The sequence below is a fragment of the Ambystoma mexicanum genome, chromosome 6p (genome assembly GCF_040938575.1).
Source record: "Ambystoma mexicanum isolate Mex_15411 chromosome 6p, UKY_AmexF1_1, whole genome shotgun sequence".
Taxonomy (NCBI): domain Eukaryota; kingdom Metazoa; phylum Chordata; class Amphibia; order Caudata; family Ambystomatidae; genus Ambystoma; species Ambystoma mexicanum.
The window spans coordinates 1,536,581,164-1,536,601,566 of record NC_090935.1 but is presented as its reverse complement, the minus strand read 5'-3'; the positions used below and the strand labels follow the sequence as shown (position 1 = coordinate 1,536,601,566).

The following is a 20,403-nucleotide window of genomic DNA, read 5'->3' as shown; positions in this document are numbered from 1 at the left end:
TCATCCCAAACTTAATACATACTGCCTACTAGCAGATCAATCTACCACCCTAACAGCACACCCCTCTACAAAACCCTAACACGGAATACCGCATAATCTTGACCTTAACCACAAAGAACATCAAACAGATGCATAAACCAGAATGTGTAACCAGAAACTCATTCTTGATACCAAAAACACTAACTAATTGGATTCTGCTCTGCAGAAGTAAAAGGAATAGTGGGAGCAAAAATGCCCACTCAGCCAACACACATATACAAACCATAAGCTAACGAAAACAAAAACAGTATAACGGGCACAGTTTTACCTGTTTTGCCTTTTGTGGCAACGTGGGCTGAAGGAAGGCTATGCCCAAGAGGGGTGTGAATATGATCCAGTAGTGACCCAAACACAGTGATAGAGCCCAGAATAAAGGGGATTTCCACTCAAGGTTCTATAAAAATATATGTACTTTAACACACCACCTGCAAAAGAACTATCTAGAACACACTGTACAAAACCCACCCCTGCGGAAAGGGAAAAAAAACAACAGACTGCCGAAAATAGCAGTCATGAAAATACAGGGGTGATGGGCAAATTACCAACCAAAAAAGGATGTGTTTGGGGGGAAAGAAGGTGCAGTAGTGGCTTAAACAGTCTCTTGAGTCCAAGCAGACAAAGGGTGCAGTTAGTGGTTAAAAGTACCTTTTTTTGGTTCTTTGGTGGGTTGACCGTGTCAAACCCGGTTTCGAACGTATGAGAGTGGATCAAGCTCATTTTGGGTACAGTGGATCGTGTGGACCCAAGAAGTAAAAGTGTGTTGAGCATGGGCAAATGCAGTCACTCTGGGAGGTTCGTAGTGTGGGCTTTCAGCAATACAGATAGGGGCTTTCACCAGGATCTCGGATCTTTGAGGTGGGGCCAGGCCAAGTGGGGTTGTAGCTGATGGGAACAGTCAATGAGTGAGGCTCCAGCAGTGTGAGTCTGCAGGCGGCGGTCATTGAATTGGTAATCAGGTTGCTCCAATGTGCGGGTCGATGAAGCAGCCGTTCAAGGGCTAGTCTGGTCATGGTGTCGAGCTGTTGATTCGAGCCTAGCAGGTGACAGGATCAGCAAGGGCACGATGCAGCGTTCAGCTGTTCGAGTTGCCGACTATACAGTTTGAATGGGATGAGGGGTATACACGCATTTCACGGCAGTACTTTTCATCGCATGTTTTTTCATCGCCTTTTTTATTTTTTGGGGGGGGGGGGTTAAAAAATTAAATATATGGTTGTGGGTGTAAGGGAATAAAAAAAGGGGGAAATGGGGGGGGTAACCCCTCCCAACAAAAAAAAAAAAAAACATGTGTCGAAAAAAATAGGGCGATGAAAAATACCGCAGCGAAATAACGTAGAACCGGATAAGGGGCCAAAAGACATCGCCAGAGTATTCCCTCTGCTTGTATGGGCGGTGAACACAGTGCTATCGGTACAGTGCGGCAGAACAGGGAGCTTCAATTGATTTGGTCCTCCCGATTCAATGGGGCCCGCTCAGCGGCGATTCAAGGGCAGGGTAGTTCCTTCAACAGTCTGCTCTTCCAGCTTTAGGAGATTCTGGTGCAGTTGCAGGTCTTGGTCGACAGCAAAACCACCCTCCCATGTGCCCTGGGAGTGGGTAGGGGGCAAAGCGTATTCTGCCTTGAACTGCTCCTTCATCCGAGTGGTTGAGGGCTTTGGAAAGTACAACTCTCCCAAAAAGGGTTGTTCCAAGTAAATAAAAAGTGGTGGAAGAGCACTTCTTTTCAAGGCAAAAGCCTGCAGGTGATTGTTCTAAATATTAATGTTACTCACTGCAGTGACTAGAGTACTCAGTCTTTAGTCCCCTTTCCTCCATCCTTGTGGGCATCTCCCAACATGGGGACGGTACCAGAACCTTTAGCAGCAAAAGAAATTGGTTTCCCCTTTAAATTTTGCTTAGCGTGCTGGGGAGTGGCCCCAGGTATGGGAACACCCCTGAGACCCCCAACCTCCAGCGCCTCACATCAGCCCCCTTGAGTACTCTAGTCACTACAACTTTAATTACTCATACGTCCCCACCCCCTTTCCTCCATCCTTGTGGGTGATTCCACCGAACAAGGACATAGGGTGGAGCAGTGACAACCTGCCTCATACTTAAGAAGCAAAAAGGTTCTTCAGAACTGCCTGAACAAACTCTGCATCCCGCCTGGAGCTGGTATCCTGGGAATAGTGCTTACAGAACGCAGACCGAGTGGCCCAACTAATGCACCCTGCTGATGACTTCCCAAGAAGCAGGTCTCTGAACGGCGACAGCCTGTAGCCTTTGCTCTGACCGCATGGGCATGGATCCAGCAGTAACCGCCTTACCAATGGCCGTGTACGCCTTCAAAATGGCCTGGACCATCCAATGGGCAATAGAATATTTGGAAGTCTGGGTGTCGGGAGACGAGCGTCCGAAGGTGATTAAAAACGCCTCAGACTTCGAGAAAGGTTTTGACCGGTAGAGATAGAAGTTAAGCACTCTTTAGGCCAAGGAATCAAGGCCCTTTCAGCCTCAGACTGCAGTTTCGGAAAGAAGACCGGAAGGCAGACTTCCTGATTCAAATGGAATGGAGAGACCACCTTGGGCAAGAAGTTTGGATGAGCGTGCAAGATGACCTTGTAGTCGCGAAAAGTGGAGAAGGGCTCACACGATGACAAAGCCTGTAGACTGCGTGCAGACGTGAGTGCCACCGGCAGCACTGCCTTGAGTGTCAAAAGCCTGATGTCCACCAAGGCCATCAGCTTGCATGGCTTACATTATAAAGCCGCAAGAACCATGTTGAGGTGCCAGACCGGGTGTGGCCTCTGAACCAGAGGAAAAAGCCTAGAGAATCCCTCAAGTTGAGCCTTAACCACTGGAATGGCCGCTGAAAAAAAAAAATGTGCTCTGGGGAATTTTTGTAGGCCCCAATGGCCACCAAATAGGTGCAGTAGGTATGAACTTGGATACCAGAACGAGCCAGATGTGCAAGAAATGCCAGCACCTCGTTCAGGAGCAGGTAAGGGGGCCCTGCCCCTTGTGAGCCAAGGGACAGAACCTGGTCCACTTGCTCTTGTACTGAGAGCGCGTAGACAGCTTCCTGGCCTCCTGTATGATGTCCCAGTTGTTATTAGAGAACTGGGAATGGTGCAGTTTCAGCTGGTCAGGAACCATGCAGAGAGGGCCAGCCTTGCTGGGTCTGGATGTTCCACTGCGACGCCCTGCTGCGTCAGGAAACCCCTGCTGGGGATCAGGACATGTACAGGGCCCTGGCAACAGTTTGTGTAACTCCCACGCATAGGTGTTGAATCCCAGGCAGCTGAGCTGGTCCGCTTGTGCATTGTTGTCCTTGGGGAGATAGACCGAGGAGATCCATATCCCCTCCTACACGGCCCATTCCCAGATTGACACCACCTTCATGCATAGGAAGGGGGGGGGCAAGGGGGTCTAGGGGAGAAACGGGTGCCACCCTGCATGTTCAGGTAGAACATTGTCATGGAATTGTCGGTCCTGACCAGAACTGCATTATCTCTGCTGATCGGTAGCGAGGCCCTGACTGCCAGGCCCACCGCCTGGAGTTCGAGCAGATTGATATGCAGCAGGGCCTCTGTCCTGGACCATGGGCCATGAATTGAGTAGCCCTCAAGAGTAGCCCCCTACTCCCCCCAGCCCAGGAGGGAGGAATCCATTGTTACCACCAGAGTGGGCTCAGGCAGGCTGAAGTGGGCTCCCACTGCCACATTGCTGTTCAACAGCCATCAGTGAAGATCCAGAAGGAGGGACAGGGGAATAGGGATTCTGTCAGACTGCAACCCCGTTTCCTGGACCCAGTTGGTCGCCAGGTGGCGCTAGAGGTCTCATCTTGAGGCAGGCGTGCCATACAGTGAGTACACGGGACGCCATCAGACCTAGAAGTTGCTGGAACCACCATGCCGAGCTAATAGAGCTGGACAGAAAGTGCTGCATCGCCTTGAAAAGGGACAGGAGTCATTCGGGTGTGGGAACACCCGATGCACGGCTGTGTCTCATCACACCCCAAGGAACCCCAGGTCCTGACCGTGAGTCAGCTGCGACTTCCGCTGGTTCAGGGAGAACCCCAGCTGGTGAAGAACGTCCACCAGTCATTGGCATGAGTGCACCAGCCCCTCTGGCAATGTGGCCTTCACCAGCCAGTCCAAATATGGGTACAGGTGACCCTCCAGACGAAGGCCAGCCATGAGTTTTGTGAAAACACGAGGGGTGGAATGGAGGCCGAAAGGCAACACCTTGTACTGGAAGTGGTGTGACATGATCATGAGCTGCAGAAATGTCCAGTGCGGTTGGTAGATGGAGACATGACGGTATCCATCCTTGAGGTTTAGGGAACACATCCAGTCCCCTGCACACAGAGACAAGGCTGTGTGCGCTGGGGTGATCATCTTGAAGCATTTGAGCAGCAAAGATATGTTGAGGAATGACAGGTCCAGGACTACCCTCAGGCCAGCCTGGTTGTTCTTGGGTACAGCAAAAATCCCGGAATAGAAGCCGAAACCACTGTGACTACAGAACCAGCTCCACCACCTGAATGTCCAAAAGAGAAAGGATCTCCTGCAAGAGTGCTGGGGACACTATCTGAAACGGGGGAGGAGAAGAAGGTAGAGGAAAAGGAAGAGGAACACAGACGCCCGTGGCGACTATCAAATTAATCCAAAGACTCTTGAAACAACAGTTCCAGCTGTCCGTGAAGAGAGCCAGCCGGCCCCGTACAGGCGAGCTGTTTTCCTCGACTGTTATATCATTGCTTTTTGGCAGGAGCAGAGGAGGGCGAGCAGAAAAAAACCCGGCAATGTTGTCTGCTGCTTTCTCCTGTGGTCGCTGGGGTACCTGTCTAGCCGGCACACACTGCAGGCCCTGAACCCCTTGCAGCCGCTGAAGGAGCAGGGTTTAAAGTCGGGCTTGCACTGGGTCTGAGGGAAGGACTTTTGCCCTATTTTGGTCAGGATGGCCAAGGACTTATTCTGCGTAGAGGTATTTCTTGTTAGCTCGTCATCCGTAAAAGAATGAAAAAAGGTCAGTCCCTTCAAAAGTAAGGTCCAAGATCCTCTACTGCTCATCTTGACCATACAGAGACCTCTGCTGGCTGTGTCGATGTGCGAGACCGAAGACTCCATGAGGTCCTGCGTAACTGCGCGGGCCTCTGCCAGGCTAGTTTTGAAGGAAGCTTGTCTCTCTGGAGGGAGATCAGGCAAGATCTCCCAGATCTCTCCCCACAGCTTGAGGGCCTCGTCTTTCCCTTCCTTGGATAGACAACTGGAGGCAGCACCTGACGTGGACTAAGACGATGGCTTGCAATACAAGGAGGCCGCCGCCATGACTAAAGAGTGTGGTCGAGGGTGGGAGGCCAGGAGGACTGGTTTCGCATCCATAAGCGTGAAACAGCTGTCCAATTTCTTGGTCATCTGGGTGTTGGCCCATGGCTTCTCCGAGACCTTTCAACCCCACCGACAGGACATATTTCTGGAGGGGAATGCCCAAACGGCTCGTGGTGTGCAGGGCCAGAACCCACTGTTAACAGGTTAACTGTTAACTCCTAGGGGGCGTGCTCTGACTGGGGGACCCCCGCCCCCCCATATAGTCGGTCATGAAAAGCCTTCACTGACGGCTCTTCATTCTGTGCGTTGTCATGCCCTCCTCCCCCTCTTTTTTTGCCTGACGGAAGGGAGTCTGAATCCTGCATTGTTTGAGCCGGACGGGTCCCCCCACCCCCGATCAGCAACCAAAGGTGGCTGGACATCGACAGGCGACTGGTGGAGGCGATGGCCTTGGTGGTGGTACAGGAGGACGGGGGCTCGGAAGCACCAACAGGGTCCGGACAGGAGGAGGAACGGGCTGCAGCACTGGAACTCCTGGGGGGACCTTCTTCGCATACTCGCGCGCGAGATTCCAAACGGAGCCTCGCTGCCACAAGTCCCCCGCAGATGAGGCAACAGCGCACTGTGGATATCAACGAGCCTATGTGACCATCAATGGGGCTCTACTCACGTCTGTTGCACCACCTAAGGAAAAACAAACAAAGTAGTGACAATGAACAAATACTGAGGTGGGATTTAGGGCACCGCCACTATATGCGGATAGAAGATCAACTCTTAAAATATAAGAAATTGGTCCTGATTAAGATGATTCAAGCAAGATACATCATCGAAACCGGTCGACCTAACAGCTTATGGATGTCTCTAGTTTAAAGGAGACACCTGTTGAGAATAACTTTACATTGCCCAGTATGTATATGATGCAAAGATTTTTTTAAATACACAACAACGTTTGAACCAACTTTAAAGTAGTTGATGTATATACATCCTTTTATATATTTTTTTTATTGCAATCGCAATTGAATTTTGCTTGATGCATGATCATAGATGGGCAGGGATAGTACACACTACAGAGGGTGAATAAGTCTTGGAAATCCCCCGCTGTGTGTCCTTTCCCCAACATACCCCTTTTTTTAAACACCACCTGTGTGCTTTTGTCTGGGATAGCCCATATTTGATCTTGGCAATACTGACCAACCGCTCTTTGTAGAGTAAGGGCCAGTTTCCCTCTTGCCTATCCTCTTTTAGATAGGCGGTTCACCACACGCACACTAGGGACATGATCTATGCAGGGTCAGGGTGTCCTTCCAGCCAGGGTTAGAATAGGTAACACAATATAAGTATTGCTTGTTCCAGGAAATGCTGGTAAATAGTTTCAGTCCTTGTTCTGTTTTGTGTGATACCGGGACTGGAGGAGGACCCATGGAAGGAAGCCTAGGAAGCACAACCTTTGGAATCACCTCCTTGATGAGGCCCTTGTAGGAGCCCCAACATCTGGGGGAACACATGAGGAGGAAGCTCTCGAAGAAGCCATTCTTGCATGCCACCATATCGCGAGGGGCACAGCCTTCTGCTGCGCAGGGCTTCTTTTCCTGATTGAAGCATGAGGAGCTTGGGCATGTATACATAAGGCTGAGGGGAGTAGTTCTAACCCTTCGGAGACCATCCAACTGGATTGTAGGGCCCACCGCCACTTCCTGAACGAAGGAGACTGGAACCCTCTTGAGTGAACCACTCTGAAGACGAAGGAGCCGGTAGAGACCAGAGTCCAAATCCCAGATGGCCGCTGGCCTCGCAGCTTCTGCTGCATGCTTGTTTGCCATCTTGCCAAACGTGCTTGCTCAGACATGGAGGTGGCTCCAGTAGGCCTAGAGCCCTCAGTCAGCAGGCCGGTAGTCGGATTGTGCTTCGAACGGACTCCTGGAAGCAGCGATCGTTTGCACCCTGGTGCACAAGAGGACGACGAGCTGGACCGTCCCTCTGTGGAACGCCCAGAAGAGCCCCTTTCTACCTCGGTTTAGGAGCCAGTAGCCTTAACGGTCTTGGGCTTGCCAGAACCAGAATCCAAGGTCGCTTTCCTGGCAGAAGCCCCTGGGAAGAAGTCTCCATGCTAAGGGGCCTTGTTAAACAAAGGACCTACCCTGTCTTGACGAGGGGTCCTGCTGACAAACTATTTAAGATGACTGGGAGGAGAAAGACTATTCTTCAAGGCTCGATGACCGAGCGAACTGCAAGCCGGGCACGCGTCCCAGCAGTGGTCGGGCCCCAGGCACTCAAGGCAGAGCGCATGGGGATCAGAGGCTAGAGGGGGGAAATCAGTGTTTTCGGCTTCAAAACGCTTAGAACGCTCCCACAACGTCGACAAAAGGTTTCCGTCGCCCTCAGAAAAGCCCTCCGGTAGTTCAGAAGTGCCTTTAGATGGATGGGGCAGTTCCTGGCTACTCTTGTGCTTTTTTGGCGTTTCTATATCCTTGGGTGCGGTATTCGACGTTTGTTTCGTCGTCCGCTTACGTTTGTCCTCGGAAACAATTCTCGCCAGACTCTCGACGACGAGTTCGTCAGTCGAGGGTTCTGGAGTCGGCGTTGCCTGCGTTGCGCGTTGTTTTTCGACGGCCGCTCTATGGAGCGCTACGTCGGATGTTTTTGGGGTAGCGCCCGTATTAGATAAAAGCCCAATCGCTGCTCGCGGCTGCGTTTGCGGGTGGGGCTTGAGACCCTTGCGGTCTGAGGTCGACGCCGGAGTGCCCTGCGTCCCCTTCGGCGCTGGTGGATCCTTCGTCCTGGACGAAGAAGAGCCGTGGGTTGTGTGCTTAGGCCTATGGGGTCTGTGTGCGTCCTTGTCGCCGGGGTGTTCATCCCCATAAGCAGGGCGTGAGCCGAGCCCGTCGGGGCCGGGGACGGACGTCGAGGAGCGCGAGCGCTCCTTCTGGGGGTTAATGACTTCCGTAACGGACGTCGAGTTATCACCCTCCTCGTCACTTTCTGTAACAGCGGCGGCGGGTGAGGAAACTGACTTTGACATCGCGTAGTCCGCCCACCTCTTAACTTTCCGTTCTTTAAGAGTTCTTGGTTTCAAGAGCTTACAGGCCGCGCAGCTGTCCTCTTTATGATCGAGGGGCAAGCAACGATTACAGAGCTTGTGTTTGTCCTTCCAAGTGTATTTGCCCCTACAGCGTGGGCAAAACTTAAAAGGTGTCCTCTCCATAGCTGAGGCAATAAAAACTGGTGATAACAACCCCAAGGGAAAGATAGGGGAGAAAGAAAGACATTCTCGACGAGAAGGTAAAAGTTCGAAACCCCCACTCTCCCTACTGTATGTTGGCCGGCGAGGCCTGGCCACGTGTTCGGCAGCGCCGAAGGATCTCCTCCGTCTCTTCTCCTCCGTCGAAAACTTGCTCGGCAGGGAAACAGCTTCACAGCTAACGTCGAGGGGAGGGATCTTTAACAATAAGTATATATTAAGGACCGAGGTCCGTAGTAATTGTTTAGCAATGTCTCTCTAGGAGCTCTGCGTAAGGCGACCTTAAGCTGGGCGGAAAAAAACAATCTGAGGGACCTTGACGCGTGAGGGATTGTGGGTACAACGCACGTCACTATAGGGATAGTGTTACAGACACGCCTTGTCGACGTCCCCTTTTCGACTACGAAAAACAAAATGCAATACTCCGCAGTGACCACTGGATGTCGGACCTATGCACAGCATGTGATTCTAAGCAGATTAACAAACATCAGAAATTAATTTATGAATATGATCACATGATTAGGAACCACTGTCTTAAGATATCTTGTTGGTTCAGTGTCATCATTGAAAGAAATAATCATAATGGTAACATGCATAATATGACTAAAATAGATTTTAAAACCCACTCTTTAAGGTGACTGACATATCGTATAACAAAATGAAAACATGCATACTTACATCCTTCTCCTTCTGTAAACTGTCAACTTTTTCTTTTAACCTTTTATATTCAAAGTCTAATTTATCTGCTTTCTTTGATTCTTCCGACAACCTGTTTTGTAGTTCAACAACCTGTTGCAGATGAAAGCAAATGCGAAGATGTCAACATTACTGAAAGATTAAGGCATTGCAACTATCTCAACCTCAAAATACTATCTTAATTGTGAAATGAGATCTACTCTAGAAGACTTACACAGATTGTCAAGTTTGGTATCATGCAAAATGTATTTTAAAACACTGAAACAATCGAGGATGGCACAATGAATAGCATTGGACCACATGTAATCAATCCCCAAATATACCCATTTGACATTCTACATTCTTTTTCATTATTTATTGTGCATTGGTTCAACATGTGAACATTTCACAAAAATAGAAGATACAATACCATACAAAAGGAAAAATCATAAAAAACAGTACATAGTATACAATAAGACATTAATTTACAATTCAAAATTTTATATTTATCTCATAATACAAGCAATAGAATGTCCTTTTGTAAATCAGTTAGGGAACCGTACAATTCAAAAATTATGGGCAGCTAACTTACAGGACTTCTGTGGACCCCCCCCCAATACTCTATACCATACCTCCTTGGCGATACAAGTCTGAATTCATGTAGGAGCCTCCCAAAGAATTGGTGTCGAAGGATAGTGATTGGAAGTCGAATATTAGGTGGATTAGCGTTTATCGGTCTTGTTACAAATTCTAAACTGCCTCTCCACTTTTACCCAGAATATCATTTGTCGGATAAAGATTAAAACGCAACCTTAAAAAAATGCATTCTCCTGGTGGCATTCTGGAACTTAAGTATTCTGGCATTGTATTTTTCATGGAGCACCATTTAGTTTTTTTGCTCTTTCGTATTGGAACTTATCCAATCATTTTACATTTTTCATTGATGTAATTATAAGTTACTCACTGTAGTGACTAACCTATTCTTCGTCCACAGTCCCCTTTCCTCCATACTGCATGGGCGTCCCTCCTAGTAACAGGAGATTGAACCTTTTTCACCTGAAAAAATTCATCTTTCACCTTTGAATTTAGAGGCGTGCTGGCGTGTGGCCCTGGGAGCATGCGCTCCCCTGACTCTGCCCACCGGCGCCACTCCTCAGTCCCCATAGACGCGTCGACAATATTACCATTGCCTAATGACAACAGTTTTATTAGGGGGGAGGATGGTGGGACGTATGGAGGCAAGGGTACTATGGAAGAAGAGTAAGTTATTCATTATGGTGAGTAACTTATAGTTACTCTTACGTCCCGTCCCCTTTCCTCCATACTGCATGGGAAATTACAACTGAATGTAGCCCCAGTGTGGAGAGGTGACCCTCCTTAAGAAAACCAGTTCCTTAATACTGTCTGCCCAAATGCCACATCCGACCTGGTGCCGGCATCCAAACAATAGGGCTTGCAAAAGGCAGAGGGAGTGGCCCACGTGGCCACCCTGTTAATGACCTGCCACGGGAGGTGTCTCTGGAATGCAACCGCCGTGGCCCTGGCACTGATAGCGTGGGCATGCATGTTTGCCGAAGTGGCTTGTGCTGCCCCTAGTACGCTTCCTCAATGGCTGCAACCATCCATCTTCCTATGGAGGCCTTGGAAGCCTGCTATCCGGCACTTCACCCACTGAAGGTGAGAAATAGAGCCTCGGATTTGCGAAAGCTCTTGGTTCTGTCCAGATAGAACTTTAGCGCTCACCTAACATCTAAACAGTGCAGGACCCTCTGAGCATCATCCTTGGGGTCTGCAAAGAAAGTAGGGAGTAACATCTCCCCTTTTAGGTGAAACGCTGAGACTACTTTAGATAAGAACGCGGGATGCGTTCGCAGGACCACTTTGTCCCTATGAAAGGTAGTGTATGGCTCAGAAGCCACCAGAGCTTGGATCTCACGGACACGACGTGCAGACGTAAGACCCACCAAAAGAGCGGTCTTCATGGTGAGTAGCCTGATGTCCGCGAACGCCATTGGTTCAAAAGGTTTATGCGCCAGGGCACCTAACGCTATGTTGAGGTCCCACACGCAGTGTGGCATTTGATGGGCAGGTAGTGCCTAGTGATGCCCATCAGATGTCTTAACCACTGGATTGGCGGATGAGAAAATGTCCTCCTCTAAGTTCAAGTAGGCTCTCATGGCCGCAAAATGGTTGCAACATGTGTTTATCTGCACTCCAGAGTGTGCGAGGTGTGAATGAAAGCACATCGTCCAGTGCGCAAGTGAGAGGGTCGACCTCCTTAGATTCGGCCCAGTGGCAAAACCTAGTCCACTTGCTTTTGTACTGGCTTCTATAGCATCGCTCCTAGCTCCCTGAATGATGTTGAGGTTAGCCTGCGAGAGGCGCAGGTGCATCAGTGTGACCTGCTCAGGAACCACGCTGTGAGGGCTAACCTCTGAGAGGCAGGGTGGATCACTGTGCCCCCCTGCTGCAACAGGAGATGAGCTGGGCCCTGTGGAAGGTACAACCGAGGCTGGTCCGACAGGCTGAGTAGCTCCGAGAACCATGGCCTCGCCGGCCACCACGGAACTATCCGAAAGATGCTTAGGTGCAAGGATGCTCTTATCTTGCAGATCACCCTGTGTACCAGGGGAGTGGGAGGGAAGGCATAGGCGGTCATGCCGTTCCACTGTATCTGAAACGCATCACCCAGAGAGCCCAGACCCTGACATTGCCAGGAGGTGAACTGGGGCCCTTCCTGTTGCACCAGGTGGCGAAGAGGTCAGCCTGAGGATGACCCCATCTGTTGAAGATCTCCTGAAGTACCCGATCGTTCAACTGCCATTCCTAATTGTCCACCCCCATCCTGCGGAGCCTGTCCGCCTCCAAGTTCGGCTCCCCCGGGAGGTGGATCGCGGTCAGGTGAATGTTGTTCCCCAGGGCCCATTCCCAGATGTTGACCGCAAGGGTGCATAGAGGGGGGGGGGCTGGTGCCATCCTGCTTGTATCTGCATTTTTCAGCCAAGAGACACAACAGCGGAGGAAGGAAGGGGCAATGCATTTAAGCAAAACAACGCAGTGCAAAGCCGGTCCGAAAGTTGAAACCGATCCTGCACTTAGAAACCACTCCTGGTATTACGCATGTTATAAACAAACAATTATAATTACAATTATAACATGGTGGCACGTTGATGCACCATGGGGCGCTAGTGTACTTTAAGTAGTTGCTCTCCTTTACTCTGAATGTTGCACTCGCTTCCTGCCCCCCTTACCTCGTGCAGAGCACCCGCCTCTCCAGCAAAGGTGAACCAAGGCTGCTATAGGAAGCATTAGTTGCCCTACCTTTGAGCAGTGGTTAGGGCGGCAAGTCAAATAGTGCCTAGAAGTAACTACCAAGTGCTCCCTTGCAGCCTCACCCCCATGCTCAATGCACAAAGTGCAGGTGCAACATACTCATTTGAGCCCATTTTTTGGCTCAAATGGGCCAGTTGTGCGAGTTACTTCACTGGGTAGTAGTTATGACCAGTGTTAAAATTACAGATATTTTTTATAATGCACAATTTTCAACACATTTTACCAAAAGGTACCCCTTTGGATGCTACTTAAACAGTCTGTCACAAAATGAATGAATTGCCATGGGGCCATTTTTAATTGGTGCCCGAGACAATTTTATGCCCCAGTCCGACCCGACCCACCCCAGCGAAATCCACAGCTGTGATTCCGGGTCACTTAATCTGGAAGTGCAGGGAGAGGGGAGTGCAGCGGCGTTCAGGAAGGAACTGGAAGAGCAGCTATGGTGGTAGTCTGCCAAGCGGGGCCTATTGTAGCCGCAGGCCCGGAACTTTGGCACAAGTCTATCCTGGACTCGGCGCCCCTGTCAGAGATGCCCAAACATATCCTTTGCTGACCACATCTAAATTGTGGGCAAACGCAAATATGTTTTTCTCAGGTATGCAAAGTATTTGGCAGGAGCCCTGCATGCCTCCTTGCCCACCCACACTTCCGGTCACCTGCTGCCAAGATGGCACGGCGCAGTGAGGTGGAACGCATTTACTATTTTTGCTGAGCGCGGCTGGCTGTATCACGTGTAGTTGCATTTTTCTTAAACAATCTAATGACATGCAAGCTTGCCTCAAACTAATCAGAGAAAAAAAATACTTTGTGTAACTTTGGAAGCAGCACGTCCTTTGGAATTTGGAGATCCGGGTACTAATCCCAGCTACAACACTTGAGCGAAACAACTGTGTGATTCTGGGAAAATCATTTAATCTCCCTGTGCCTCAAGTTACAGATAGGTATAATGCACATTACAAGAAAGCACAAAACAACGGTACTATTACCAGCTCTAATACTGCCACAATTACATGTTTCCACGACCTTCCCTGGAACCACATTTTTTCTGCCATCCAGCCCAAGATGTAATCCACGCGCTATGCACATCCCCCCTCTTAGAGCTACATGTTACTATTGAAATAAGGCTGCCCGCCCCTGCCATATCAAATAGCCAAAATTAAGCAGCTTCAGGCGGGGGTGCTGTTGAGCAGCCCAGTGCAATGGCTGCCTAGCCTGAGAGCTCAGCAGCGCAGCAAACATTTAATGGCGGTAAGGTGGCGAAACCTATGATTTTGTGGCTGATAATTCGCAATCTACTTCATGAAGCAACGAGATGCGTTTCTTCAAAACCTCACACTGCTGGCCGCTCCGGATCCAGAGATAAGGTCCCTGATAGGAGCGGGTGCAGCCTCACTGTGCAGTGACTATGCACGGCTCGGCCTCTCCGTCTACAGAGCCGGCCTGCTGCGTGGCCCAGCAGTCCACATCTACACTGGAGTAAGTGACCAGCCACCAATACACCCAGCGATCAACTCCTCTGCTCTCCTTGCCTCCGGCTGGCGAGCGCAAGGTGGCCCGACATCATGGGATGCCTGGACCCGGAGGGACCGCTGTACTCCGTGAGGCAGAGAGAGCCTCCATCCCCCACTGATTGACCCGCGCTTGGGGAGACCCGTTCCACTGCCCTGCGGCGTGAGAGGGCGGCCGCGGCTGTCCCCAGGCCTAGGCTGCACAGGGACCTGGCTGTCGGGCTGGCGATACATTGAACACTTCTCATCATGATCCCGCTGCCCCGAGGGAGAGGTGCTAAACACTGTGCAGGCAGCCGAAGGCGCAGGCCCCAACGCGGCCTAATGAAGAAGCCTAGGCCTCCTGCACAGAAGGGGAGGCCCCTGGATCGCTTGTCTGGGCGGGATGGCTAGTTCTACCAGGCGTTATCACGCTGCCAGCCACAGCCATAATCTTGTAGCTAGTGGACACTGGTGCTGGCTGTTGAGCCAAGTGCTCCGTTCTTCGCCAGGGACCCATGGCTCACCCCTGGATGGCTGTGCCCAATTAATGTCATCCTGTTCCTAGCCTCTTGCTCCACAATTCGCCCATAACCCCTGCATTTGTCCATTTGTACCCATAGCCAATAAGCCATATTTTGCTCATTCTTCAGTTTCCCTTTATTTTCCCTCTTAAGAAAATTAGCTGGAATGAGACAGTTCTTCAAAATGGCAAACTTGGCCGCAGTTTTATTTTCACAACAAACTAATCACTGCACACATTTAGTGAAATTCAGTCTTCGCTTGCTCCGGCGCTTGCAGTGGCGCTTGCTCCGTGTCCAATACACCTGCTTCCCCCTATTCCTTTGCACCAAGTCCATAGTAGGCCCAACTCTCCCAACCCCTTTTTGCCTGAGCCTACGCTGCCCTTGCAAGGGTCCGTGGGCGGGGAGGGCGCCATTTCCTTTGGCGGAAGATGAGCACTTGTTGTTACCACCAGACGCCCCTGCCGTTAGGCTACCAAGAGGCGCTGGTCCGAGAAGAGCAAAGACCCTTCCGGCTTCCTCCTGGCTCACTCGGAGTCTTGTCTCTTGTGCTTAGTCGCCCAAACACTGCCACAACACTTGGTGGGTTACCGTCCACCGTGGCTCCCCCTTTCTTCTGCTTCCTTTTTATAGCTCCAAGAGCTTTGTACATATATTCCAGTAGAAGAGCTCCATTCCCATTGGTGACAGATGAACATCTTTTAAAGTATTCAGGGGATTTAAAGTTGATCGGGCCATGCCAGATGTGTTGGAAGCCTCTGCCCCTGCAGAATTTAGACATGGCGCAATTCAACTTCTTCCTTGATCTTTCAACTGCCATGTGGTTCTCGGCTCCCCTCCATTCCGGCCTGGGAATTATCTCCGACCACACGATCTCCGTCTCTCCCAGCTGCCCTTAATACCTCCTGCAATGAGAGCATCATGTCCCTCAACAAGACATCCCTCCCCAAGTTATTCAAGTCGTTCCTCCCCCGTAAGTGGATGACCAGCACATCCGGCCTCTGCTGCTTACCCAGCAACTTCTGTATAAGCCCCTGTAGCTGTGCCCATTTTATCCCTGGCACCCAATGCCACCAGATCCAGTACTCACCGGCCATCAGCTCCTCCTGCTGCGGTGTCCAGCTAGCTTTGGCCCTTGAAATAAACGAGTCCCACACTACCCAAACAGAGCGCCTCTTCCTCCTCTGCGGAGTTGGTAATGAGAAGGTGACGAAAGATGGCATGTTACATTACATTTTCTCAGGCCTGATGTACCTCTTAAAACACCCTGAATACCACCTTCCTATCTTCTTGATCTCTTCATTCAGCCCCTAACCCCCCCCCCCAGCCGCTGCTGAGGTGGCCGCCCGATCCTGAAAGAATGAGTCCTGAACCGCCCCTCCGTCAACCCCATCTTTGCTAATGCCAGATCCATTACTTTCTTGAATTGGAAGTGGCTCAAGGCGGACCCGTCCCTGTGCAGCAGCAGTGCAGCCCCTGAATCCGACGGTGGCCGTTGCTGAAGGAAGCTGGCCAAGGCCGCCACCGGGCATACTAAACTCGCCTGGATGGCCTGTAGTGTTATTGCCACCCCTTTGCCCTTCTGGTCGGTCTTTGACCTACGTACGTAAATGATTACCTGGGTGCTACTTGCCTGAACGTCCCTTAATCGCAAGAATCCAGACACCTTCCCCCCTTTGTTCTCGGGCACTAGCTCACTCACCCTGAGGGTCCAAAGAATGCTACTGTGAAGGCTGCTGTAAATAACACTCTCTCCGCATTACTGCTGCATACTGTATTCAGACATTTAATTAAACCATGCAGTTTCACTACGTCGATGGGCCGCCTATCATCATGCTTCAGTACAGTTTGCTTGGCCCAACCTCACATGGCCAATGTGATGTAATGTTCCTTGGTTGGGTCCCTTTCACAGCGAAGTTTGGCATAATGGGCTATTGCTGCCAAGTGATATATCATCCAGGCTCTGGTTTTCCCCATCCTCCAGCACCAGCCCACAAAGGCCTGCACCAGTAACTCTCTCTGCCCTTCCGACAGTACGTCCCTTTGAAACGCTGTGAATCGTTCCCAGCAAGCCCTGCACCTTTTTGCTGTGCCTGGCGACAGAGATGTGTATCAGAGAGCTCAGATCACCCCAATCACCCCCCACCAGTGCTCCTTGAACAGGGACATCTTCCTTGCTTCTGGGAAATTGCCTTGGAATTTCTCCCACTGTAAACGAGACAGAGAATCAGCGGCTGTGTTTTTGACACTGGGGATGTGCTGAGCCCTGACCTCTATGTTTAAAGCCAGTAGGCATTTAGTGAGTTCCCTGAGCAACCTCAGCACCCTTAGATTGCTAGATGACCCCAAATTGATAATCTGAATCACTGCCAAATTGTCTGACCACAACACCACCTTTTTGTTCTCCAGGTATTTCCCCCCATAGTTTAAATGCTACTACAGTCGGAAATAGCTACAACAGCGTGATGTCTTTCATGATTCCTTTCAGATGCCAATCTGCAGGCCATGCCTTGCGGCACCACCTGACCCCCAAGATCACTCCGAAACCGTGAGACCCTGATGAATCAGTAAATAGTTTGGGCCTTTTGCTGCTGGCCCAGTCCTCCCTCCAAATTGAAATCCCATTTGACTTCTCCAAAAACTTTTCCCACATCCGGAGGTCCTCTTTTACCTCAGATCCCAACCGAACATGTTGGGAAGCATGCTGCAGTCCCACTGTTTTTAGCTCTATACCTCTGGCAAACACTTTCCCTGTGGGTATTACTTTCCCAGTGAAATTAAGGTTACCCGCTAGAGACTGCAGCTCCCTCAAGATGGCTTTGTTCTTACCCTTCAGCCCCCTTATGATCTCCTTCAATTTCTTCACCTTGTCCTGCGGGAGCCTGCACTCGCCTTTGAGTTCATTTTTAATCCCCAGAAATGTCAATGTAGGCGCTGGACCTACCGTCTTCCCTGCTGCTAAAGGGACCCCCATGCTCCCCATCAACCCCTGAAAAGCAGCCATGAGTGCCCCGCACTCCCCGGTCCCTTCTTTACCAATGCACAAAAAATCAAGATCAGGTGATACTGGCCTTCCACTTTTTTGGGCACTAGCCCTGGTGGTGACACCACCAAAATGTTCATGGGAGGGGAAGAGAAAGATCCAGCTTGATTTCCTTCTCCACCTTGCGTGCCACCACCTCCGGCCTTTCCAGCGCTGACCGCAAGTTGGTTGCCTCCTTAAATCCCATGTCTCCTGTGCCAGGGATCTTGAAACCCCACCTGAACCCTTGCCACAACAACTTTGCATCAACCTTGTGATATATATTAAGAAAAGGAGTCATGGCAAGGAGGTTAACTGGTGTGGGTAAATTCGTTTTAATCATACTCTTGTCTCTCACAGGTTTGTCAAACTGGTTTCTCTCTGGTACTTCCTCACTCTCTCTTTTGACTTCTCTTTAGGCTTGCTGTTGCTTCTATGCTTTGCTTCGCCTGAGGAGGAGCTGCGAGCCCCAGAGCTCCCGCCTCTTGGATGCCTGAATCGACATGTTTTACCAAAGGGGCAATCCCCTTCTGCAAACCTCCAGCAATCTGCTCGCTCCCGCTGGTAGCTGGGTGCCCAATTGATCCAGGAGGAGGGCCCGCGAAAGGACCCCCAACTCCACTGTGAATAACTGCCTCTCTAAACCTGAGACTTCCTCTCTTGCTGCTTTTCCCTGGACTCCCTGCCGGGCACCATTTTATCAATGTATCCCCCGACAGCTACCTCATCCCAAGACATAGCGGGCCAAACTTGCATTTTGAGCCTAAAACCCGGTCATAATCCAGCCACCCTTCATCCCCATACTTCAAGTATAGATCATGGATATATTTCTCGTAAGCCACCATTGCCAATGCATCATGCAGATATTTTTGTAGCATCACAGACATATATATTCTAAATGCTTTCAGCCAATTGTGGATATTGTGTTCCACCTTAGCCCTCTCCCTTTTCTCTTTCTCTGACAAGTCTTTCAGACCTTCCCACAACGGTACAATCCCTAACAAGTCAAAGATGTCCACAAACTCCTTCCTCCATAGCCTCTCCTTAGTGACCCATGGGATGTGCCACACCAGAGTTGACTGCTGCTCGCAATGGTGCAAACCCAGGCGTTGGTCTTCCATACTGGGTTACTTGTCCCCCTGCTCCCAAGTTGGTTGGGACCACTGGTGAAGGCTGTGCCTGGCTCTCCCCCACTAGCATTGAGAGCCCCGATTCCCTGCCCCCACCAACCCTGTCCGTGCTGTGTTCCAGCTGGCGTGGGTATTTGGGACAGCTGACTAACCGCCCTCCCCCCCCACCACTGGACCTGTACTAGGCAAACCGACTGACTGAAACCCGCCTGGCGGAATCCCTCCCCCTTGAAATACCTGACCATTCCCCCCCACCCCTCCATAGGCGAAAAGGCATGATATATTCCCCTCCAAGGCCCCCCAGAGCCCTGGTTCATCCCCTGTTGATATGGCATTCCATTCTCATTTACCACATTTCTCAACATGCTGTCATTAGCACAAAGTTTGGCCATGCCCACTTCTCCCCCATGCTTCCATGCACGAACATACTTTTGACCATCTCAAGGGATGTGGATCCCTCCGCAGCTACTTCCACCGGTCTGGTTATAGGAGTGCTGGGTGTGCCACCACGGTTCCCTGGAGGCTCAGCAGGTATGGTAGCCGGTAAGGCTGCATCCTCCTGCGCCCTCCCTTTCACTCTTGGTTTTTTGCTGGCGTTGGACGGCTCCTTGCCCGCCCTGGCCTTCGAGGGTCATAGTCCTTTTTCTCGATGTCACTCTGGTCCAAAGCCAAACAGTCTTGCAAGGACGCTGGAATGGAAAAATATGACTGGACACCCGGAGAATGTCTACTAGGAACCTACCCCAGACCAAGTAAACTCAAACATATTGTGAAGTTGATGGACATTTCTTGTATATTAGTAAAAAGAACCATAGCAATGGCCTGGAAGACACCTGCTGGTCCCAGGCACGAACGGTGGTTACATGAGATGGAGAGATGGACGGCTGCCGAAACCAGAGCCTGGCAGGAAGGAACCATAACCAGTGGGGACGCCACAAGCGGCACTCTGGACCCCTGGAAGGCCCTCCTGAGAGACATGCGCTTCAACGCAGACCATAAGCCTCCCTGAGAACCCATAACGCTTCGTAGTATTGTCCTTTTGCACCATCACAGAGTCGATGCCCCCTGAAACTGTTTTGCCCTCACTTCCCGAATAATCAGTATTTTGTTATTCACAAGCCATCCCGGACTCTAAATGTATCATCACACGAAGACTGTTGTTTTTGTTGTTGTTCTTTCTTATTTATTATAGTTCGTAAAGTTTGTATTCATTAATTCTTGCCTCAAAACCAATAAAATACTTAAAAAAAAAAAAATAGTCCTTTTTCTCTTCTTTGCCTGGACCTCTTACTCTTTGTGTTCCTCTTCTTCTTCTTCCTGTACTTCTACCTCCGCCAGTGCCCGTTCACTGGCACTGTCCTGAAAAAAGAGTGGCGAGCCATTCGCCTGGCTGGGCCCAGGCGTTTCCTGACCTGCTTGGGCCAACACTGTGCTCATCCAGTAGGGCCCATGCGTTGCTGCAGCCAATCTAGCTATCTCCAGAAAGGCCTCCAACTCCATTCTTATGCAGGCTGAGCAAACGTTCCCTGTTGCTAGGTTGCAGCCCTTATGAAAACAAAAGTGTGCGGCTCCTGCCGGAGTTTCCCAGTTGCCTGGTGCTTTGTGTGCTGTGAGCTCCGCCCCTTGGCACCGCACAGAGGAAC

General features: G+C 50.6%; 1 protein-coding gene across 3 annotated transcripts in view; it reads right to left on the bottom strand.

Annotated features, from left to right (window-relative positions):
• HOOK3 (hook microtubule tethering protein 3) overlaps positions 1–20,403 on the bottom strand; it is a 1,904,471-nt gene that overhangs the window by 876,922 nt on the left and 1,007,146 nt on the right. For all 3 annotated transcript variants that reach the window (XM_069626410.1, XM_069626409.1, XM_069626411.1), the window contains one exon: positions 9,268–9,378. In XM_069626410.1, coding sequence (XP_069482511.1) covers positions 9,268–9,378 — 111 coding nt within the window. The remainder of the gene's footprint in view (positions 1–9,267; positions 9,379–20,403) is intronic.